At 33.8% G+C, this 22,244-nt stretch overlaps 8 protein-coding genes across 8 annotated transcripts; 3 read left to right on the top strand and 5 right to left on the bottom strand.

Annotated features, from left to right (window-relative positions):
* Positions 1 to 3,103: 3,103 nt before the first annotated feature.
* Positions 3,104 to 4,138, top strand: SPP1 (Spp1p; the record flags this gene model as incomplete). The annotated part of the gene is made up of 1 exon (XM_020192140.1): positions 3,104 to 4,138. One exon carries the CDS (start codon positions 3,104 to 3,106, stop codon positions 4,136 to 4,138), a length of 1,035 nt encoding a protein of 344 aa, XP_020044303.1.
* Positions 4,139 to 4,166: 28 nt separating this feature from the next.
* On the bottom strand, positions 4,167 to 7,565 carry ASCRUDRAFT_10603 (RNI-like protein; the record flags this gene model as incomplete). Its single annotated transcript, XM_020188635.1, has 1 exon — positions 4,167 to 7,565. One exon carries the CDS (start codon positions 7,563 to 7,565, stop codon positions 4,167 to 4,169), a length of 3,399 nt encoding a protein of 1,132 aa, XP_020044302.1.
* A 1,256-nt stretch (positions 7,566 to 8,821) lies between these two features.
* ASCRUDRAFT_130060 (ArfGap-domain-containing protein) lies at positions 8,822 to 12,461 on the bottom strand. The gene has a single exon (XM_020189018.1). The coding sequence runs from the start codon at positions 12,381 to 12,383 to the stop codon at positions 8,988 to 8,990; it is 3,396 nt and encodes a 1,131-aa protein (XP_020044301.1). The 5' UTR covers positions 12,384 to 12,461; the 3' UTR covers positions 8,822 to 8,987.
* Positions 12,462 to 12,641: 180 nt separating this feature from the next.
* Positions 12,642 to 13,670, top strand: ASCRUDRAFT_10601 (uncharacterized protein; the record flags this gene model as incomplete). Its single annotated transcript, XM_020188634.1, has 1 exon — positions 12,642 to 13,670. The coding sequence occupies one exon, from the start codon at positions 12,642 to 12,644 to the stop codon at positions 13,668 to 13,670; it is 1,029 nt and encodes a 342-aa protein (XP_020044300.1).
* Positions 13,665 to 15,026, bottom strand: ASCRUDRAFT_72993 (uncharacterized protein; the record flags this gene model as incomplete). The annotated part of the gene is made up of 1 exon (XM_020192139.1): positions 13,665 to 15,026. The coding sequence occupies one exon, from the start codon at positions 15,024 to 15,026 to the stop codon at positions 13,665 to 13,667; it is 1,362 nt and encodes a 453-aa protein (XP_020044299.1).
* Positions 15,027 to 15,258: 232 nt separating this feature from the next.
* Positions 15,259 to 16,749, top strand: ASCRUDRAFT_10599 (uncharacterized protein; the record flags this gene model as incomplete). Its single annotated transcript, XM_020188633.1, has 1 exon — positions 15,259 to 16,749. One exon carries the CDS (start codon positions 15,259 to 15,261, stop codon positions 16,747 to 16,749), a length of 1,491 nt encoding a protein of 496 aa, XP_020044298.1.
* Positions 16,750 to 16,809: 60 nt separating this feature from the next.
* On the bottom strand, positions 16,810 to 19,488 carry ASCRUDRAFT_130158 (P-loop containing nucleoside triphosphate hydrolase protein). The gene has a single exon (XM_020189020.1). The coding sequence runs from the start codon at positions 19,382 to 19,384 to the stop codon at positions 17,063 to 17,065; it is 2,322 nt and encodes a 773-aa protein (XP_020044297.1). The 5' UTR covers positions 19,385 to 19,488; the 3' UTR covers positions 16,810 to 17,062.
* Positions 19,353 to 22,242, bottom strand: ASCRUDRAFT_78237 (ATP-binding protein). Its single transcript, XM_020194180.1, has one exon. It carries the CDS (start codon positions 22,058 to 22,060, stop codon positions 19,592 to 19,594), a length of 2,469 nt encoding a protein of 822 aa, XP_020044296.1. The 5' UTR covers positions 22,061 to 22,242; the 3' UTR covers positions 19,353 to 19,591.
* Between the last annotated feature and the right edge of the window lie 2 nt (positions 22,243 to 22,244).

The following is a 22,244-nucleotide window of genomic DNA, read 5'->3' as shown; positions in this document are numbered from 1 at the left end:
CTGTTGCATTGATGAAACCAGATTACCAGCTATAGATCCATCATGTGCTGCCGTTAAAACAACAAATCCATCTTCCGATGCAGTTACAGCGATTGCCGTCAATAGTGCTCAGGGAGAGCTGACTATCGCTGTCTATCACAAGCAAACACAACTGCAGTTGCTTCTGATATTACATCATGAAATTTCTCCGATGAACTTGGGAAATATAGTGACAACAGCTCAGATGATGAAGCGACCAATTGTATCGATCACCCTAAATTGGATTCGAAACAATGGGTTGCATCAGCTGATGAAAACGATCAAATTGCAAATAAAACATTAGCGCTGATTAGAATAATGACATGTGTGCTGCATCAAAGTCAGTTCGCCAAGAAGATATTCATTACATTAAAAATGTGTATCAATGGCTTTCAACTGGTTAGAGGGATTCCATGAAGGACAGGACTCGTCTGATTTATCTTGCGGTAGCAATTAATGCCGCAACAACAGTTAAATTAAATTTGCCATGCCCATTCTGCAATGTTGCTTGTCTATCACACCTTCAGGCAATGCTTCAGAAAAATACTTTGCTGTTGATTGAATTTCTCTGCAGTAAATATGCAGAAGGCTTTGCTTGGGTGCTTACAATGACGTGAGCAGCACCTGGTGAATCTTCTGAAACAATACTAGCTGCTCAAAGATTTCCTGAGATTGGGACTATTGTGTACACTCAACAATATAGTTCAGTAATTAGCCACAACAGTGCTGGACTCCTTCATGTAGTGGCGGTGTCAACAGCATTGGCACTTGATGAAAAGCCGTTGTGAAATGCATTGCTCCATAGTGATAGCGACGCGTAAATTCAGATCAAGCAAGGGTTTTTACACTGTTACAGCGTAGTATTGCCCGATGTTTTGAATGGCACCAATGAATTTAAAGACTCAAAAAGTCTTTTCTTCGTTGGGACAAATAGATGTTTAATGTTCTCCAATGGTTAGAGGGTCAAAACTTCTTTAGCAGCAAATGGTGTTTTTCATTTAGAAAGGCACCTACATCAATGTATCCTTGAATTATCCATTGATGAACTACGTATTTGAGAATCCTCAGATGCAAAAGTCAAGGTAGGATGATTATATCTAAAATCATTGCTCAGAATGAAATGATGGAGAAGAATTAACAGTCCGTTTCTGCGACTTGATGTTCCTCAAAACACAAAAATGATTTTGGTTTCTCTGAAATCTACGGCAGCATAGTCAGACAACATTTTAAACTAGATGAGATTCAGCTGCTAGCAGCACCAATAGTGCTTATCTTATACAAAGTGCTATTTAAATCAGATGGCTCTCTGAAGATGTGAAGAATAATCACGTTGCAGATAAATCCGTCGAGCGTAGCTTTCCGCTGCAAGTGCTTAGACAGCTCGACTGTGCTCCTACCGTGTGCTTAGAGGTTGCATATGAAGGTGCACCATTAAACTCACTTTATATTTGTTTAAAGAAAGCAAGATATACAATCTCAACCCATTGCTTTTCCGGACGTGACTGCCCCATCAACCAAATTGATTGGATTACAATTACATGTATAGGGAACGACATATTGCCGATCAGCAAAAAGTAAGTGCATGATCTCCCTACACAAATCAAATGCTGCTACTGGACATCGCAAGAAGCATGCTTCACTTGCCTTGGAAACAAGTAAAACTGAGTACATTTTTGCTGCCGCAGCAGTGACAAAATAACCGCTGCCAGTTCCGGGCCTCAACGCCATTTGCACGAATGTCTCAAATACACTATTTACTGTGCAAAAATTTCTGTCACCATTTTGGAAATCATTCGCACCAATCTCACTGCATCCTAACAGATGCCAATCAAGTATCATATGATATGCAGGCAGTGCGTCGTAGTTTTTATTCTTGCAAGTGATAACTCCAATCAAAATGTTGCTGATCCGTTGCCCACAATGATAAACACTTCAATGTTGAGACGCTTCACAACTTCTTTTAGTGAATGACTTCCTGAAGGGAGTTGCTGTTGTCGATAGGTCAAGCTGCTTCCGTCGATTTGCAATCATCATATTAATAATAGTATTATATTTGTGAATTGATAATTCAACGGCACCGTTAATCAACGGCTTAACCGACTCGCTTTGCTCTGAATTTGCAACAGTTACTAATTGATTGAGATACGTCTTTTCTTTTTGACTGACAAAATCTAAAGTTGATACTTAGAAATAGATAGGGTTGCAAATGAGTTGTGTATCTTTTGATTTTCTATTGAGGAATTGGTGTTTAGTCTTTAACTTGATGTTTGAGTCGTTCAATGTAACCTGATCACTGGTTCAGAGATGTGGGTGTCGCAAGCGAGCAAACGATCAAACCCGCCGGGAGAGCTGTTTGCCTACAAAGCAACAGACCTCCACAAGCCAAATTTTCTGAAGAGTTCAAATGTTGTCCTAGTGTAGCACTCAAGCCAGCATTTCAAAACCACTCATTTTGCTATTATAAAACTGACTCTTTTTAGAAAATTGTGGTTGAAATGCGAGCTTCCCCAGCTGCGCCTGATAGCAGATTTGCGGAGATGATATTTTGCACTGCAGTTGATAACTGCTCCACCAGTTGTGGGCCTCCTGAGTATCTACATTTGGGCTTTTGGTTTCTGCCACAGGTCTTTTTCTGTGACGCTGTTTGATCCAACCAAGTTTTCCAAACAAAGGGCTGGCGATCTTTTCGACGGTTTTCTTTCCTATATACTTCTTTACCTTAATATATTATCATTAATTCGCTACATCAATTCCTTCTTTCGGTGTTTGTCACGGGTCTGCTTGCGTGACGCTCTGTGATCAATCCCATTTCTCTACAATAGGGGCTGGCGTTCTGTTCTTTGTTCTTTTTGTTATATAATTCGTTAGCTTAATATATTATCGTGGAATCGCTACAGCAGCCAGCCTCTTTTATAGGGAACTGGGTTAGATCACAGAGCGTCAAGGGAGCAGACCGGTGACAGATAACACGGAACCCAATGCAGACATGCAGGAGGCTCACAACAATGAAGGCGGGTAATTTTTCTACATTTATGTAGCACTTTGAAAGAATGTTAGATTAATCATATCTAAAGTTACATTCAAGATGAGTATGAAAATTGTTTATCTTACTCATCAGTTGTCTTTGTCATACCCCAAACCTCTTCATTTGAGTAATCCAAATCAAATTGAAGATGTTTTCTGCTTGTGCTCGAAGCCAGACAATGGAGACATAATGATAAGTTGCGACTCTTGTTTTGCGTGGTATCACTTTAACTGTTTGAATATTCATTCCAATTTAAAAAGCTTGATTTTCAAGTTTAACTGTCCTTATTGTGTTTTAGAAGATGCGCTGAAAGACCCATTAATGTTTTACAAGAAGTGTTTGCTTGAAAAATGTTTCAATCCAATCAATAAAAATTCAAAGTTTTGCTCACTCAAACATGGTCAAACATATTTTGATATTCTTCAGAATATTTTTGTCTCCAGTTATCAATCTGGTTATTTGGAGGACAACAGATTTACCAAATATTTCGAAAATTTGTATTTAACAAACGAAACACCTGTGAGGATTGACATCAATTCTAAAGATATAAAAGCTATAATAAACAATAATAAATTGTTGGAGCTGAAACTCAAAAGTTTGTTGTTCTCGAAGTATAATAATTTCTCCTCGAATAGCAAACCATGCATGATAGAATACAAATTTAATCCAGATGTCGAAAGAAATATCAGATTTTGGAAAAATGAAATTCTTTTGAACATTCAAGAAATTAATTTTTATGAATTAAAGCTTGAACTTTACAAAGTTCTTGTAGATATTATTTCTTCCAAATTGAAATCTTACAAAATATGCGGTTATAATTCAATACTTTCAACATTGACATTCCTGGAATTTGCTAAAATAGTTGTGCAGAACAAATATTCTTTATTTTCGAATTTCAAAGATGATGATATTTTCTCCGCATCTATTAATTCGGCATCCCCTTTTTTCAACAACATATGCGAAAAAGAGAAGAGAAAGTGTCGAAAACATGCTTTTTGGAACAGGCTTTTCCGAGAAGAGATTGAAACAAGAATGGATGATCTTATTGAAAGAAATTCGGAAATTAAACTTTATGTATCTAATTGCACTTCATAATAAAGACAAATAAATATTACTATTTTCTTCACGGACTTCCTCCATTTTTCATAACAATAAATTTATCCACTATTGATTTATATAGCAAATCACTTGATAACTTTTCACTTTTGTTTTTCATTCGAAAAATGGAAAATAGTGGATCACCATTTTCCAAAGAAAGTCCTAGAATATATCCAATTATACCAATATTCTGGCTGTGGAAAAGAATTTCTTTTATATTAGAATGTGAGCAAAAAATTAAATTGTGATTGGCAGCCTCTTTGATTCCATCACCATTTTCCATAGGGTTCTGCACAATCTTAACAAGAGGTAGTTTTGTAGAAGCTTTAGGAATACTAGCACCAGGAATGGAAATAAAAATAGTCGTGTAAATAGCAATTAGGTCTTTATTTAGTTCTGGTTGATATTTAAGTTTTTCAAGAATTTTCGCTGCTCTCATCAAAGAAATATACATTAAAAATAATTTAATAAAGATCTTGATTCCAAAATCATCCAATTCATCCTTGAAGTACAAAACCAGTAACTCCGATAGGAATCCACGATACCGATCAGTGATGTTTTTCAATAAATCATTGAAGTTATGACTTTCCAGTGAACAATTAGATTCCTCGACATTTTTCAAATCATTGAGAGAAAAGTATCGGCCAAGAATGAAAGGTAGATCAAGAGAAGTTGTAAAAACCTGATCAAAATAACTATGAATTTTTTTTGTTGATGATGAAATAGTCATGGGAATATAAGCAGATAAATTTGAAGGTGATAGAGCCTCGATCATATCTTGGAACCCTTGATTAAAGGACTTATGGGCACGATTGATTTTGGAAAGTAAATGAGAGGCGAGAAGCTTCCTCAGTGTTGTCGAAATATTTTGATATTCAAAAAAAGTCCCAAAGAAACTCAGAGATAAATTCATGTTTTTTACCAATGAAGAAACCACCCAGTTTTCAATATTGTTACCAAACAACGAAATCCAACCAACTTTAGTGAAAAATGGTACAAATTCACATAGAGTTAATATTTGCTCTTGAGAAAAATTATTAAAGTTCAAATCAACTCGGTATAGCGATTTAAAAGAAGAAAGCAAATTCACAAAAATATCGAAATAATGGTTAAAAAAACCTGGATTATTTGAGAAATCAAAATATTCCAACATTGGTAATTGTGAAAGATAAAACATAAGTTTAATTATCTCAGATTTAGGAAAAACTTCTCCACAATCACTTAACTCATTTCGATTATTATTAAGAAACAAATTTACCACTGAATTCAAGGATAAATATTTTAGACGTATCTTAAAATTGTCTTTATTCTCTAATACTTTTAACAATGCTATATTAAAATGAATCAAGGTTTTCAGCTCTAAAATTTGATGGGAGGAAGAATTTGAGGGGTGAGAAGACTGGATAGTGAGAAAAGAATTATAGCCAAAATCGAGACTCTCAAGATGAAATAAATGTAGTGATAACCAGTTGCAGAATTCTACAGTCATCAAGTCTGAAAGACTAACTAAAGAGAACCCTAAATATTTTAATTTTGGAGTCAATGCATACTGGAATAAATTTTTAAAGACAGGAAAACATCCTATTGAACACCCATTGACCATTAACTCCTCAATCCCTCCCCGATAAATAAGAGTAGCAACAAACAATGACCAATCCATAGAAGGCCTACCAAATTCAATTTGAGTCATTCGAGTGACATTTAAAGCGTTTTGATTTTTTTTTTTTTTTCTGTTAGAGAAGACGGTTAAAAATTCAGACAGTGTCAAATCCAAACTTTGAATAAACTTATTTTTCATTAATAACCAACAAAGTAGTTTCCAACCAGATAAATCAATAATTGTGTTTCTAAGACTTAACTTTCTTAAATCAGATTTAAAATGCAAAGATGATAATAAAATTTTAAACATTTCATAACTAAAAGAGACGCCATCTAAAGATATACATTCAATGGGGGCAATACTGATAAAATCAGCAAATGTAAGAACTTCAATCAACGAAGGCTGAGCATTTTTGAACTTCAATATTTTAATTTTATTGCACGAACCAGAAGGCAATTGTTTTAATGTGGCCGGGATTGGCAATATTTCACGTAAATGGCAACATCGAGTGTACAATATATCTAAAGAAACCTTGTTCAGCAACTTTCCAGAATTGGCATCTGATGAAGGCCTGTTATGACGAATCATTGGTTTATCAATGGACACCTGGGCAAGGGTATTAGACAACCCGGATTCATCGATATTCTCTGGGTCTCTGATAACATTTTCAGTGGAAGAGAGAGAAGTGTTGGATAATAGCCTTCCCGAACCACCAACAACAATTCCGCCACCACTATGAGTTAGTCGGTTTTTCTCTTCTGCACTCAACTTGTGTATAATCTTCTCTCCAGTTTTTAGAACTTCAACTTCTCCAGTTCGAGGATGTCTGCTTGGAATCTGCTGAGGAGGGTCATTCAAAAAGATATCACCTCCAAATGAAACTCTTTTAAAATCAGGCAACACCTCATAACCAGGCAAGGATTCAACGCTTAACAGAAACAGTAAATTACCTTTCTTTTCAACCCTTTTATTGGTTGTGCTTGCTGAGTGTCGTCTATGCAAAAAAGACCCAACAATGCTTCTTGGTTGAGGGCTTTCAGGATTTGAGTCATTTGAAAGTTTAAGAGCAGGGGGCAAAACTGATTTTGAAGGGTGAGATGGAATTGGACGACCTAGGACATCAACTTTGGAAACACCAGTGGAAATTTCACTTGCCTGTTGTAGTCCTGAGGCTAACAGTAAATCCCCTACTTGATTAGGAATTGAATAATTATGACTCTTGAGAAAAACTTCAAGCCGATTATCAAGAAGATTTAATTCTTTAGTGCCATTTTGTAACTGTTTGGAATTAAGATGATTAGCTCTAGCATTCAAGTCCTTAACAGCGTCAAAGGAATAATTGGAAAATTCATTTGAGGAAATGTTTGTGGACAGTGACAGAGATGAGGGTCTTGAAATTGATGGGTTTCGAAGAGATTTTTGCAGTTTTGGCCTTACCTTGGATTTTCTAGAAAACTTTCTCTGAAGCTTTGATAAAATGGTTGTATTATTGCTGGATTCTGATTTATCATCCTCTGATGAATCAATAGAAGCATCCTCAACTTTTGAGTCAGAAATAAATGAAGAGGTAGATGAAGAAGGTTTCTTGAGAACTGCTTTTGCTGAATTACCGGCTTGTTCACGTTTGCTGTCTGAGTCTGTGCTGGAGACTTTCTGAAGATATATTTGTTGTCGCTGAGCATCAGAGAGGGAAATCTCTGATGAAAAAACCCCTCCGATTTTGTCATCTAAAGTAGAGTTTAAAATCAAGTCGATCTCCAGGAAATCCAATTTTCTTTCAGCTACTTGTTCCACCAAACCAATGATTGGGTTAGAACTTTTCATTGCTTTTATTTTTGAGATAGTGAGCTGGAGCAGAATGGTTTTGCAAGTATTGTGAGTGAGTGAAAGTGATGAAATCAGGATATCGCGGCTAGCAACCATTTTCGTGGAGATAATTTGTTCTCCATGATTTACCGCTTAGGCAATTTTCTACGCTGAATTTTTCAGGCTGTCGTCCAGCGATCGGCGGCGTTTTTGTGCTGTTATCGGGTTTCGCTCTCCGACAAGTTGTGCCTCGGAAGTCGATTGGAGACTGGCGTTTATAGACGTTTTTGTAGCGAATGAGATATATTCTTTGTAGACCAAACTGCTTACATCAAATTCTTTCTCAAGTTTCTACAACGATAGAATATTGATCAATCTTAATTATTTATCATCTGTTTTCTTTCTATTCTATAAAAAGAAAAAAGTTACAGTAGTGACTGCAATATTACTCAGAAGTTATTAAAGCCATTCTTCTCAGTGCTATATAAAATACAGTAATTCTATCCCACTATTCTATATAGTTAATACTGATTTCACTTACTATGAAAATATTAGTAATATTAAATGTAGTTTCAAACTTTTACTTCTGGAGAACATCACTGTATGCAATCATAATCTTTTTGTCCCCTAAAATATATAAGATAGAAAATGCACTTCAATGACACTTAAGAATTAGTAATTATTTGTCTTTAGTTTTCTTGTTTAAAAACAACAGTTTTTTCAAAAGCCCTTGGTTATTTTGTTGGTGTCAGAAATTCTGTATTGATGTTTTTTTCTGTTTTGTCCAGTTAAAAACCTCTCTCAGTTAAATTAATTTACAGCATTTGATCTTCTTTGCGAATATTAATAATATGATGGAGTTTGATAAAGGCAAACAGTCCCCCTTTATATTTATCAATTTAGGTGTTATTCTGTAATCACTATGGAAATAAAAAATGCTCAACAGCTTCAAATTAAAAGGCTATCTTGGATACTACTTAATGAAGAAGATACTATTATTTAGAGTTTATTTTTTTGCTTTCTGTTCGACTATACCCTTGACAATAGTGAGATCAACAATGTATAATTTTTTGAATTTCAAAATGACTTATACTTTTTTCATATTTTAAATAGCTTAAATATATTGTTACTAAACAACAAGGGTTAAATCATTATTAAAAAGTTGGATGAGAAAAATAGAAATTTTTCACTAAAAATAACAAAGATCCTTAGGGTAAAGAGGTAAATTGAGTAGGAAAACAAAACAGTACCAACCAATAAGCAAACAATTGTAAACGTGTATATTATCAAAAACTTATTTACTAAGTTGTCATTTTAATTGTCATAAAATTCAATACCAGATGAGTTGATATTCTGATTTATCCAGACGAAAATAGCTCTTGTAACCAAAAACAAATCACCGCTCTTATATAAAGAAAATAAAAATCAAAATATGCTCAATTAATTGCGTTCTTTGGACATTCCAATTGAACGATCTATCTTTGACTGCCAATAATCTTTTGCTTCTTTTAATAGATTCATTCGGTTAGATATCTTCTCACCCACCAAAGCTCCATTTAAGATTAGTAATTCAGCAATTTCAAATATGGGACAAGAATCTGCTTCTGAAAAATGAGTAAGAGAGTACTCTAGTAATGTAGACTCTACCTCTTGATTCTTTCCTTTAATTACAACCATATTGGGATTTCCATTATTAGCAAGCGCACGAAGTATCATTTGTATGTTGTTTGAATGGATACCATATATCAAATGATTGTGCACTTTAATATCATGTTCAATATATTGTTTATGTTTATATTTATTAGTGATAAAAATCGATCTTTGTGCAGTGGAAGAATCAGCAGAAATTAATTTGGTTTTATTTAAGAGATTAAATTCCCAGTAACTATTGGCAACAGCATTTGAGACAGAGGATAACAATTTAGTCATTTCCCGTGTAAAAATAGAAACATCTAAAGTCAAAGATCGAATCTTAGAGATATGTGTACCTAAGCTTCGGTGTACACCAGCACAATCAATGCAGAGAACAATTAACATGTTAACGGATATCCACTCAACAGCTTTGGATGAAAGACAATCACAACATAAATAATTTGAAGAATCAATTTCTCTCACAACTTCCAAATAATTTATTTCAATTGATTTAGTGGTTTCGGCCGACTTCGTAAGGTTTTTCGTGGTTTGGTAACCAGTTTTATTTGGAAATTCTTCTGGTAGACCCATGAATGTATGTGATTGTCGAAGTGAAATGCTGGAATCACGAACAGAGTGATATTTCGGATCCACCAATGGATGGATATTGTGATTTTTACTCCAAAATTGAATTGCAGTGATCCAAGAATTTTTATCTTGCTCATTACTGGCTTGAAAAAGAACCTTTAGTTGCTTTTCATCCTTCAATTCAAAACAAAACCTTCTGTCGTTGTTGAAGCTAGAAGGTTTCACCGTTAAATTCCTCAAATCAAAACCTTGTTTGGTGCTGTTATGAGAAATAGGAATACAAGTAAGATAACCATCTTTTAAAATTGCGCTGCTTTTCCTCCAAGCAGAGTTTTCAGATAAGATATAAAACCATAAAATTCCTTCTTTAGCAACAGATAAAGCAGAAAACTTTTCAGAACAGATATCGCTAATTACTTTTTCCAACCCTTTTCTTTCCAGACAACATTCCAATCTCTTCTTTTGAGTCAATCGAACCTCTTGATAAAAATCCCATCGTTGAAGGAAATTTTGAACCTGAGAGGTAAAATTAGTAATCAAATGTTTTTGGGATTCAAGATACTTCCGGATTGGAGGAAGCAGGGTATCAAATCCTCTAAGCAATTTCAGCACTTGCAAAAATGTTTCCAGAAGAAAATAACAAAAGCTTAAAACAATCTCTTTGACAAAATGCTTATTAAACAAAACGTCAATACTATTTAAATAGTCAAACTGAAAAATTGAGAGAGATTTTTGAATCAGAAACGGTTTTTGGTTATTTGACAGCGAGGAAAACAGAAACAACAGGAGATACTTCTTTTGACTAATTTTAGCAGAGTCAATTTTTAATATATCTTTACAATTTGGGTCTTGAATTTCTTTTTTTAGAAAGTCATTTTTGGAAAACGAAATATGAACACCTTTTGTCTTTTCTTCAACTTCTTTTTTTTTTAAAGAGAAATATTTTAAATTAATTTTATTATAAAAAGATTTCAAAGGTTTTGCAATATAGGTTTTGAAGCATTGCAGCTGACTGTTGTCAAATTCTAAGCTTCGTTTCAACTGATTGCTAAAATAATCAAAAATAATAGTAAACTGCAAGCAAGTGGAATAATTGGATGATGAAGTATGAATAAAAGTGTTTAGACTCAGTAAAAACTCTGATTTCGTTCGAATTGAATTTTGGAAACTCAAATCAACTAGTTCACATTTTTTAATAAGGACCTTCAATAGATTTTTTAGTAAAAATAAAGTTGCTTCATCTGGAATCTCTGAACTATCCAATAAAAAAAAGCCTCTTGATGTTTCATTTTCAGAAGAGTAATAAGAATTGGGATAATTGGTCAATAAGCTAATTGGAACAAAATTAAAATCTTTTTTCAAGGAGTCATCATTACTTTCAGCCCAAACATCCTGATGTTTTATAGTATTAGCAGCATCACTAGAGGTCATATTTTGAAACATTTTAGATTGATGGTGTATTGCTTTCTCCGGTTTTCTATTAATATTTTGATTGGAATTCGATTTGGATAAACTCATATCGTTAGAGTTTCTGCTGGGATTTCTCTTTTTAAACTGTAAGTCACCCAGACTTTTATCGGAAAAGGATTCGTGAATATCAAACAGATGAATCAAATTGAAATCCTGTGAGTAATCAATAAATCCTTCTGGAGGAAGATCAAACCATACTCCAAACCTTGCTAGTTCCTGAAAGCCATGAATAGCAGAATTGTAGGAGTAAACAAAATATAGAAATTTGCCGGACGATCCTTGCGGTGGTTCATAAAACAACGAGAATTTAAATGAAGCATTCAGGTCTTGTGGAGGCCTGTTATTTTCTGTAGATGAAGATACTTCTGAGAAATCTTTAAAATTAATGATTTGGCTGGTATTATTGACAGAGGTTGCTTCTCTATATACATCGCCTACCATGTAAATATCTTCATCGAGATAGTTAGCAGTCTCAAGTAGCGATAGCTTTCGAGAAATTTCAGCTTCAGATTTCCCTCTTACAAAGCACAAATTGTTAAAAGCCATTATGCCTGGGTCCTCGGGTTTGATTAACTCTTTGGCACATTGTTTTGATCCATGCACATTTTCTTGAGGAGCAACGTTCTGTAAAGAGTGGTTCCCAGAGTTGTCCGTATCACATTCGGATTTTTTCGTAGAATGGCAAGAATATAATTCAGATTCGGTTTCAAAACAAAATCCCTCCACTGGTTCAGGGCCTGATTTTTGTATTGGAACTTCTGTATTGCCAGTTTCAGCGAGGTGAGACGATATTTGTGTGGGGTTAGATAATGAATTAATATAATTGGCGCTTGACTCAAAGATGAATAAAATTTTAGAATCTGAAGCTATTTGCAACAAGAAGGGAAACTTATAATCTGCAGTGTCATAGTTTTGTTTAAAGGAACAAAGATCATTGATGCCATTGGAAGATGCTGAAATATCAAGAAACTGATTCTGGTTTTCAATATAAATTAAAGAAGGAGTTGACGACTTGGGCGACGACTTGTGACGGACAGAATCAGGCTGTTTTATTATAATTTTGTTGAGATTGAACAGATTTGGATCCGTCAACACAACTGCTGAAGAGAAATTATCAGAGGAATCTTTGCTGGTTACTTGGCCCATTGTTTGAATTCGTGTAGTAATCAAAGATCAAAAAGCATTAGCGATGGCCAAGTGGTGGTGGTTTTCTTAACAATGATTACTTCATTTCGTCCACCAGCCGCGAAACGCGCGAACATCCGATTTCACGGGCGGTTTGAAAGGTGAAACATCCCAACAATAGAAGGAGGTTGAATTGCTCGCCCATTCTGGCTTCTTTTGGAATCGCATCTTCAAACATCGTTTCTGTTCAAAGTTGGCTTGAAAATCACGATTGGGATTATGATTCCACACTCTTCTCTCAACAGCGACAGTCCCCTTGCATTGCAGCTGCTTATTTTTGATAACCTATTTTACCTCGATTCCCAAAATAGAATTCAAATCAACAGAAAAACCTCGTTGCTTTTATGTTTTATTTTTCCGGAAACTTTCATCAACTCAATTTCACTCATCGAAAACCAATCCATATATGTATTGTTCTACAGTTCATGTTTTGAAAACTATTTTAGAAGAAAAAATACAGCTGCAATTAAACGGTGCTTGCAAATAATTGATAGCAACATTAAACAAGACAAATTTGTTGATATTCGCAAAAACTTTGAAAAGACTTGGGAACCAAGCCATTCTCATACTCACAACAGGTCCTTCAGGCAAAATTACATTGTTTTAGGTAAAGGGCATCGGTTATATCTAACTCAAAGCGACATTGACTTGATCAGACTTGGATTTAAAAGGTATTTGAATGCTGTAATAAATTTCAACTACTTAGCTGATGGAAAATTAGTCTTGAACAAAACCTTAGGCTACATCAATCAGACACATAATTACACAAATCTAGTTTCAATTTTAAATTCAAATTTTTTATTCAACTCCAATACCTACTATAAAAATTCAACGTTTTTGAAAAGTTCTCTTTTCCATTCTAAAAGACACTATTTTGACACCGATTATAAAAAAAATTCTTTTAACTCAATAATTATTTTTGATGAATTTAACTTGCTAAAAAACTCAAAAACTCATCATAACAAGAAAGCCCAAGCATACATATCCCTTATAAAAAACAATAACCCAAAGTTTTCCAATTTTAAAATGTCCAAAACTAATTATGCAAACTGGTATTGTTCATGTGAGAAATTTAGCAAGAAAAGTGCCTCTTATTTTCCTTTCAACAAACGAATCTGCAAACATTTATTATCAATTTTCATATACGAAAGAAACAAAAAAGTACTTGACTCACGCATCAAATTTATACCCATTGGACTGGAAACATACCTTGCTCTTTTATTGGAATCATCCAATTTACTTTTATAGATTATCCTCGTATTGAAAGTATTTGTATATATTTAAAATGCATCGAATTAAAATAATATCAACAAATTTTCTATCCATTTCTCCTACTGTTCTGATGGCTTTGATAGAGCTGTTGAGCTCCTCTAAGACTCGACTTAGACGAAAAAATTTCTCTGATGAGATGCTCTGTTTTTTATTGTAGTTTCCTTTTAATGTTATAATTGCTAACCGACTTAGGATTTTAGCTGTTGATAGCTGTTGTTTGTTTCGAATAAACAACACCTCAAAAATTGCCAATTTATAGTTTTTCTTTTCAAGTAGCAAGTTTTCTAAATTTAGGAAATGAATCTCGTTAGTATTGTCCAGACTTGAACCAGACTCATAGTTGGTAGAGAGGCAAGTTGTTTTCATCAAGTGTTTGATCAATTTCTCATCAACAACGATTGAAACAATCTTTTGTTTAGGAACAGAGTTTTCAGCATATTTGACAGCCCTATCACTTTTCTTTATGATATCGGCAAATAATTGACTATACTTGTCATCTTGATATAATTGATCTCCAGGAAAATTTTTAGCTTCCAATTTATTATAGGATAATTGAGAAATAACACAATAATGATTATGTAAAACTTTCAAGTAATTGGCCATGGAAAATATATTTCCATCACATAAACTGCAGACATAAGCAATGCTTTTCTCAGAAAACTCGATCAGGATTTTGAGTTGACTGCCATCTGAAAAATTCTCAGCTTTATTCATGTACATTTTATTTAATTTCAGAATGTACATGTGTATGAATTGTTCGGTGTTCTCTTTACTTTGTAAATCACTGATCTTCCAAACGGTTGCCATTGAAAGCAAACCTTTATCTATATAACTAAGTGCTTTAATCAAATTTTGGTTTTGGAAATTCTGTGTAGAATCTAAATCCACTAGACCAATCAAAATTATCTTATTATTTTCAATGAGTGATTTAATCAAATACTGTGTGGTTTTAGAAATTTTGTTGAATTGATTGATTATTAAAAAATTATACCTCTTGGTTTGTACCAATTTGCTTAACCGAATAAGCCTGGACTTTAATTTTTCTATTGTTGAAAGCTCACCATCCTTCAAATAATGTAAAAATGAAATGTTGCTAAAGCTGCTATAATAGTCTTTAAACAAATCAATTATCAACTCTTTGAGGGACCCAGTAGATCCTATAAGTATCATTGAATTCACTCTCCAGTTTTCCAAAACCATTGGAGTCATCAAAACCTTATCATCCTTTGATTTTTGTTGTTTTAAAATCTCAAAAAGGTTGTCCTTGGATAACCCTAAAACTTTCATAAGGTTCTTGTTTTCAGGCCAGTCAACAAGACACTCTTTCAACATATTGCCAACATCTGTTTGTTCCATTAGACCATCAAATCAATCTGCGCTTCAGAAGACATCAACAACATTTGGGTTTATTGTTATTATTGCTGATACTGGCTATTCTTGTATTGGTGCACATTAAGAGCTCAGATTCCGATTCTCTCGATTGAGTATCGTGACCACGTCTTTCAACATAAGTTGCGAAGAGAATACACAACAAGATATTATCTAGAAACCAATTGATAATATAATGTTGAGTGAACAGATTACGCTGTTAAATGAGTATCTAAGACCAAAATCGTTAAATGAAATTATTGGGCAGTCTCATTTATTTGGTTTTCCAAAAGGCAGGTTTGCCAAATTAGTGGTTAAGAGCATTCTTAGCAAGTCCCATTTGCCCTCCTTGTTTATATGGGGGCCTTCGGGTTCAGGCAAAACTTCGTTTCTAAAGATTTTGCTTGATTACACTTTCCAAAATGCCAATGATTCATGTCATGTCTTCAGTATCTTTTCTGATACTGTCAATATCCAGGAAACGGTTTTTAATTGTTTGAAAACCCTACTGAACAAAAACCTGTCGACGCACTGCTATTTATTTTTCGATCAGGTTGAGAGGTTGAAAAAGATTCAAGGTTTTGAAAAACTTGGTGATTATATTAAAACTAAAAAGTTGAGTTTGATATGCTGCTCTTCTACCAACCTATTGGTCAGTAATTCCTCAAGGTCTTTAAAACTGGCGATTTTGATTTCTGAGGTTGGCATTTTAGATTTCAAAACTACAAACCCCAACGACATGTCGTTGGTTCTATCTAAAGGTGCTAGGTTTTTGAATATCAACTTGCCCAGTAATTTATTATCCACTTTGATTTCTTTTTCTCAAGGCAATTTAATAGTTGCAATTAATAATCTAATTCTCATCCATAAAACATTTTTTAAGGAGAGTAGTCGTTGTATTGTCTCAGCTGGATTTCTAGACTTTGAGGCTAATTTGTCATCATTTTCTGAAAGGTTTCTGTTTTCAAATTTCAATGAGGAAATGAAATACGATTACATTTCTGCACTCCAAAAATCTATCAGAGGCTCGGATATTACTGCCTCTCTTTATTATTTGACGAGAATGACTAAATCTCACAATTTTGATGTTTATTTATACATTTTGAGACGATTAATGGTTATTGCTTCTGAGGATATAGGGGTTGCAAATAACCGCTGCTTCTTCTTAGTATTATCCAATTACCAAAACATAACTAAGATGATACTATCCTCCAAATCAAACTGTGATAATATGAATACCCTGCATATTCACTCACTTATAAAGGCAAAACTTATTGACTTATGTGTATTGCTAGCAAGTACTTTCAAATCTTCAAAGGTTTATTTTTCCTATTCATTGTATAAAGAGAAAGAGACAGAAGCTACACTCTGCAAACCTGTTGCAATTCCTATGGCTGTAAAATTTAATTCTAGAGTTATCTCAGAAGGATTGAAAGAAAGACATGACTATCTGCAGCAACCAATGGATCTTTCCAAAATTGTTTTCACCACTAATAACCATTCTGGGGAACAAGTTGATAGTGTGAACAAAACACAGATTCAACCCACTTCAAACTCTGAGACTTTAAATCTTCCAGATTTCAACTTTACTTTCGACCAAAATGTAGTTTATTCCAAGCACAAGACACAGAAATATAGCGAAAACAAACATTGGGAATCATTTGATTTTTTTCAGGATAAGAATTAGCGAGATTGATTTATCTTGACCGTTCACTATTTACTCTACTATTCTATTATTCTATTACTTGTATTTAATTTTGCATTCTTGCTTAGTTACTAGTGTCATTCCAAGGTGTGTTTGCGCCCCAATTTTTTTTACCTTTTTTATTTTTATTTCTAGTATCTATCAAATCAAATACTTGATTGCATGGAACTCAAGCTTTTCATTTTCGGTCCGATGTTTATTTGATGTCTAGCTGCCTTTATTGAATTCCAAAATATTCTAATATAACTTATTTTGCAAAATCATTATTGTTCTTCCTTTAATTATTGTTTTTCTCTCATTTATTATTTATGTTGAACTTTATTTCATATAGATCCTCAAGCTCATTGGGTAAATACTTTTGAAATACCCTTCCGAATTTGTAGTTTGGATTATATTTATAACCAACTGAAAACCCTAACTCAGCCATTCGATAATCAGGAGCATTCCTTAGGTGATAAGGAACTTGTGAATTTAAATAATACAAGTTGATTTTGCTGTGTCTTTCAAAATTTTCTTGTATATTTGTAATTAAATATCCAGATTGAATGTTTTCAATCAACTTATCAATGAATATTGTGAAATTTCTATAGTAATATTTAATTAGAAAATTTGCTTTAGTAGCACAAATTTCCAAAATATCATTAAGATTCGAAAAGCTCTCATAGATATTGTAAGAGAACTCCTTCTTTGTTATGCTGGGTATGCTGATTGCTGAAATCTGGCGCAAAAAATCACACACATCACTCACACTAAAAGTGTAAGGAGAAAAACGATAATTATCTTCATAAAGTAAAGCAAGAGTAAAAAAATAAGCCCGAAAGTTTTCTTTCTCTAATATTGATCGATAAAGCAAATTATATAAACATTGGACATCGCCGTTTATAATTATTTCTCTGAAAAATTTGTGTTTAAAAACCTCCATAAATGTGGCATAACTAGGTATTTCCGATGATATTAAAACGTCTGAATAATTATCGTAATCTGGGGCTGCAGAGCAGTCAGAAAACATTAACTCATCATCAACCGCTTGATCAATTATTTCATAAAAGTCATTAATTGCAGAAATATCATAGCAAAATCTCCCTTGTTCAATAATACTAAATTTTCTTTGAATCACAAAGTCAGAAACACTGCCCTTTGAAATATCAGAAAAAAACAAATTTAAATCCTTTAATATTTTTAGTTGTTCAACATCATCCATATTATTTTTAATAAAATTTCTCAAATCCAAGAAAGAAAACTTCCTGTTAAGATAAATATTTTGGTAATACTTTTGAATTTGATCTAATAAATCCAAATAAAATAACTCCTCACCTCGAACCATATTTTCAAAGAACAGAAATACAAGTGGATCAAAACTTACTGAAAAATTAGAAGAAAAAACCTTGAAAAATACTTTAGAGGCTAAACCGTCATTTCTCAGATACGCATCTTCACCCACCACAAGTCTTTTGAAATTGGAATCCAGGTTTATATCAAGAACCGGTTTACATTCGGAAATATAGATGTCATCATTAAGTAACGTTTCCAAGCTTGAAATATCTATGTTTACTATTGAATTAAAATCTCTATGGACTCCATCTAATACATTAAGCATTTTAATCACATTTCTGCAATCGCCTTTGGATAGTTGGGAAATATAATCAATTGAGCAAGGACTAAACTTAAAAAGTGAATAATGAGACATTTCATTCAATAATTCATCACGATTATGAGACGATCTGGACCTAATTTCATTGATTGCGCTCATAGCCTTTTGAACAAAGTATTTCATATTCGTTTTATCTAAGATATCGACTTTTATATTGTGACATCTTGAAATGATATCCTCAATAATATGCTTTGAAAGGTTTTCTGAACATGTTGCAATCAAGGATATATGCTCCAACTCCAACAATCGTAATAATTCCTGCTGCTGATTCTTTGGAATGATATCCAATCCATCAATAAATATGATTGTTTTCGGTCCCTCTACTAATGTTTCTTGAGTTAGTATTTGAATAGAGTGGGCTTTCCAATTCTGGTTTTTCGCATTTGCGTATTGCTTGCACAAATTTTCCATCGTATTCGTGGCAATGGTTATCGCATCCATTTTGAAGCATTTATATCGTTGGCTAAATTCTTTATGAAGCACATTTACCAAGGAGGTTTTACCCACACCAGGAGGGCCGTATAAAATAAACGAGGGTAGGTTGGTTTGCGTAAAAATTGAGTGAATAATAACTGATTTGTGAAATTTTAGCCCGATTATATCATCAAGACATTGGGGTTTCATCTTAAATTCTAGGGAGTAATTATTTTCAATTGTTGATTTCCTACTTTGGTTATCAAATATTAAATGATAGGCTCCTTTGAATTTTTCATTATTGATCAAGAAATCGTAAATAGAATCATCGAATCTATCCAGCGTACCAACAGAAGCTGCACTGATCTCCTTAAGCTCAGTCATGATATTTTTGGTAGCTTGTAGGGATGCATTGTAATCACCAACAGGCGAGAAAGCAAGCAGAGCTCTTTGAGTTGTTTTATACTGTTCTGTATCATCCAAATTAGATAAAGATATGTTCCCATCTAAAGGCCTCCTGTCCAATTGTTGCAATAAACCAGAAAAATCCATTGGAGACAGCAAGCACAGCACTTTCTTTTGTGTGGTGGTGTGTTCTCTGTTTCTCAAGACGCTGGATTTTTGGAGATTCAGTTTTGCCTTCTCCGTGTTAGGCGCTATCCCCAAATTGACCCCAAGCAAACCCAAGTTACTGAGAAACAGAAAGAAAGATACGAAACTCAGAGTGAGTTGTGTAACTCACTCACTCTGCTCAATTACCTATAGATTAGTAAAATAACGATCAAACTCCTCAAAGCACTTTTCATACGCTATCAATGACTCAGACCTATTTTTGATATTGTTCACAACAATATCGTTGATGTTATTTTCTACAGCGTCCAACAAACCCGAGTTTTCTGCTGAAAATAGTTCCAAATTTGATATCTTTTGATATAAATTAGGAAGACACTCTGTTCTATCCTCAACTTCACTCATTATATAAATCCCGTGTATTATAGAAAGCAATCCTTCATCCATTCCAAGATTTTCAAAGGAATCATAAGCAGCCACTGATGCTGTCAAAGCTGAATATTCTCTGGGATCGGATTGCACAAGTCCCCAAGGATTTTCAACCTTGTCATTTAAGCCAAAATTGTGCTTTATGGGAGACTGCTGTGTTGAAACATCCATCAGTTCTGTAGGTTGTTTTTTGTCTAAAAGTTCCATAAATAGCTGATCTTCAGAATTATCACTAAACCTATTTTTACGAGGAATCAGTAAAAATCTCTTACCAGCAAATTTAATCAAGTTCCCAGCAATGGTCAAAGGTTGGACATTTAAATCTAACAATTTGTAGAAATAATATATGCTTAAATTTTTATTATCACTAAAAATCGCATTCTCGAGTGCTGATTGTAAATCTAAGGTAATGATATCTTTTCGGTAGCAACTGTCGAGAATATAAGATTTATGCTTTCTTAGAAAAGTTTTCATATTTTCAGTTGAGATGTTTTGATTGCATTTCATAAAAAAGTCATAATTTAGAAATATTGTGTTCAAAACTAAAATGGCTATAGATAGGTGCTCTCCGCAGGTTTTGGATGCTAGTTTCAAAGAATCGTTGCTAAAGCACTGTTGACTTCCATCTTTAGTTGGTGACCCAATAACACTACTCTGGATATTATTTAGTTTCACTTTAATTTTGAGGTCAGTGATTTTGCTGAGATTCTTTCTAAAAAATTCCAAAAAAGCAGCACCTGTCGGAGATGAAATTCTTAAAATAAAAGCAAATGATAAGTAATATTTGGAGATGAACAACAAAGGATCTGCATTAAAACATAAAATTAAGAGAAATTTTTTATTTTCAATCAATTTTAAAAAGCCATCACGAGAAATACCAAGCAATTCTTGAAAATCATCTAAAAATACAATTATTCTTTTATTTTTCAAATAATTCAGTGTTTGAACTAAGTCCAGAAGCTGACGAAGCTCTCGACGAATCTGAGAGACGTTTCTCTCTTCAACCAAACTATATGATTTAATTAAAAACTTTTGAGATGATAGTTGGCGCAAAAAAAAATTGATCAATGTTGTTTTCCCACTTTTAGCTTCCCCATAGAAAATTAGTAATTTGGGTAGCATATTCCCAGTAGCAAAGCAAGGCAAAAACCCATACACTGGATGAACAAGATGATCATTTCCAAAAAAATCACTAAAGCGTGTAGGATAAATAGACCGCAGAAAAGCCAAATGTGAGTTTTTATTAATAAACTTATTTGAAAGACAAAACCGCCGAATTGATTCATCATCATTATTAGTACTATTCGTTTTTTCTTCAAACAGAACCTTATTTGTGAGTTCAATGAGATTTCGCCCACCTGAATTAACTTTTGGTTTCCTTTCACTTGTAACTTTGGAAAGATCTTGGTTAGGGTTAACTAGCAAACTTGTATCCTGAAGAGCACAATTATTACAGAAATTGTTATGGGATTTATTTGTTTGACCATCACAACTATTAGTACAGTTGTGGTTTTTAATATTTGTTGTAAAATGCTGTCCCTCTATATTTCCAGACGTAATGTTCAAAACAGCCGTATTTGTAGCTGAAACAGACTCACCAGTTCCCTGATAGTAGAAAGACCTGGAGAATTTTGCCTGTTTCTGCAAGGGCTTTTCCTCAGATGAATTTTTTGCAAGATTTATAAAAATTGACTGGTGAAATCTGTCATGCGATTTATGCTTGTTTTCGGATTTAATCAACTTGGTTTCAAGAGAACTTGATGGTTTAATGACAGTAGCTGTTTTTAATCCAAGATTTATCACATTATCGTTGGCATTTGTCTGAGGTGTCTCATTATCAGAATCTAAATCAATGATGGTTTGCTCTCCATTTATAGAGCTTTCAAAATCATTGGAAAAAGTGCTCTGCTCTGATTTTGAGTTTTTAGCAGAGGAAAAAGATGGGTTACTCCGAGAGTCTGTGTTTTGGAGATTAAGATCATCGGAGTTTAACTGGATTACGGTTCTATTAGTTTTTAGCACTTGCTCATCCTCCAGATCCTCCAGATCCTCTACATCCTCCACATCTTCCTCATCCTCCAGAAGACATATAATCTCAGGTGGATCCAAACTTATTTTTCGTTTTTTTGAAGCGTTTCGCAAGCGTTCAACAATCAGTGGTGAATTTTTTTTTCTAGAAGTATAGAACGAATTAGTTAGTTTTTTTGAGTGTTTAATGGGAGGATTCATTTTCTCACTAGTGTCCAATAACCAGTCGAAAAAATGTTTAACAACCAAGTAATAACCAGGCTTGATAAGCAGCAACTACAAAGCAAGCTTGACAAGGCTGTTGAGATACGGTACACGTGATTAACATTTCAGCTAGTATATATAGATTACTTGATTGTACGTATCCTTATTTCCAAGTGATAAT

The sequence above is a fragment of the Ascoidea rubescens genome (assembly GCF_001661345.1).
Source record: "Ascoidea rubescens DSM 1968 unplaced genomic scaffold ASCRUscaffold_22, whole genome shotgun sequence".
In the NCBI taxonomy this organism is placed as follows: Eukaryota; Fungi; Ascomycota; class Saccharomycetes; order Ascoideales; family Ascoideaceae; genus Ascoidea; species Ascoidea rubescens.
This window is presented reverse-complemented; position numbering and strand designations above follow the sequence as displayed.

What these genes read in the sequence shown, in the direction of transcription:
- ASCRUDRAFT_130060 (XM_020189018.1), bottom strand. Translation starts at nt 12,383, where the DNA reads ATGGGCCAAGTAACCAGCAAAGATTCCTCTGATAATTTCTCTTCAGCA.
- ASCRUDRAFT_130158 (XM_020189020.1), bottom strand. Translation starts at nt 19,384, where the DNA reads ATGGATTTTTCTGGTTTATTGCAACAATTGGACAGGAGGCCTTTAGAT.
- ASCRUDRAFT_78237 (XM_020194180.1), bottom strand. Translation starts at nt 22,060, where the DNA reads ATGAATCCTCCCATTAAACACTCAAAAAAACTAACTAATTCGTTCTAT.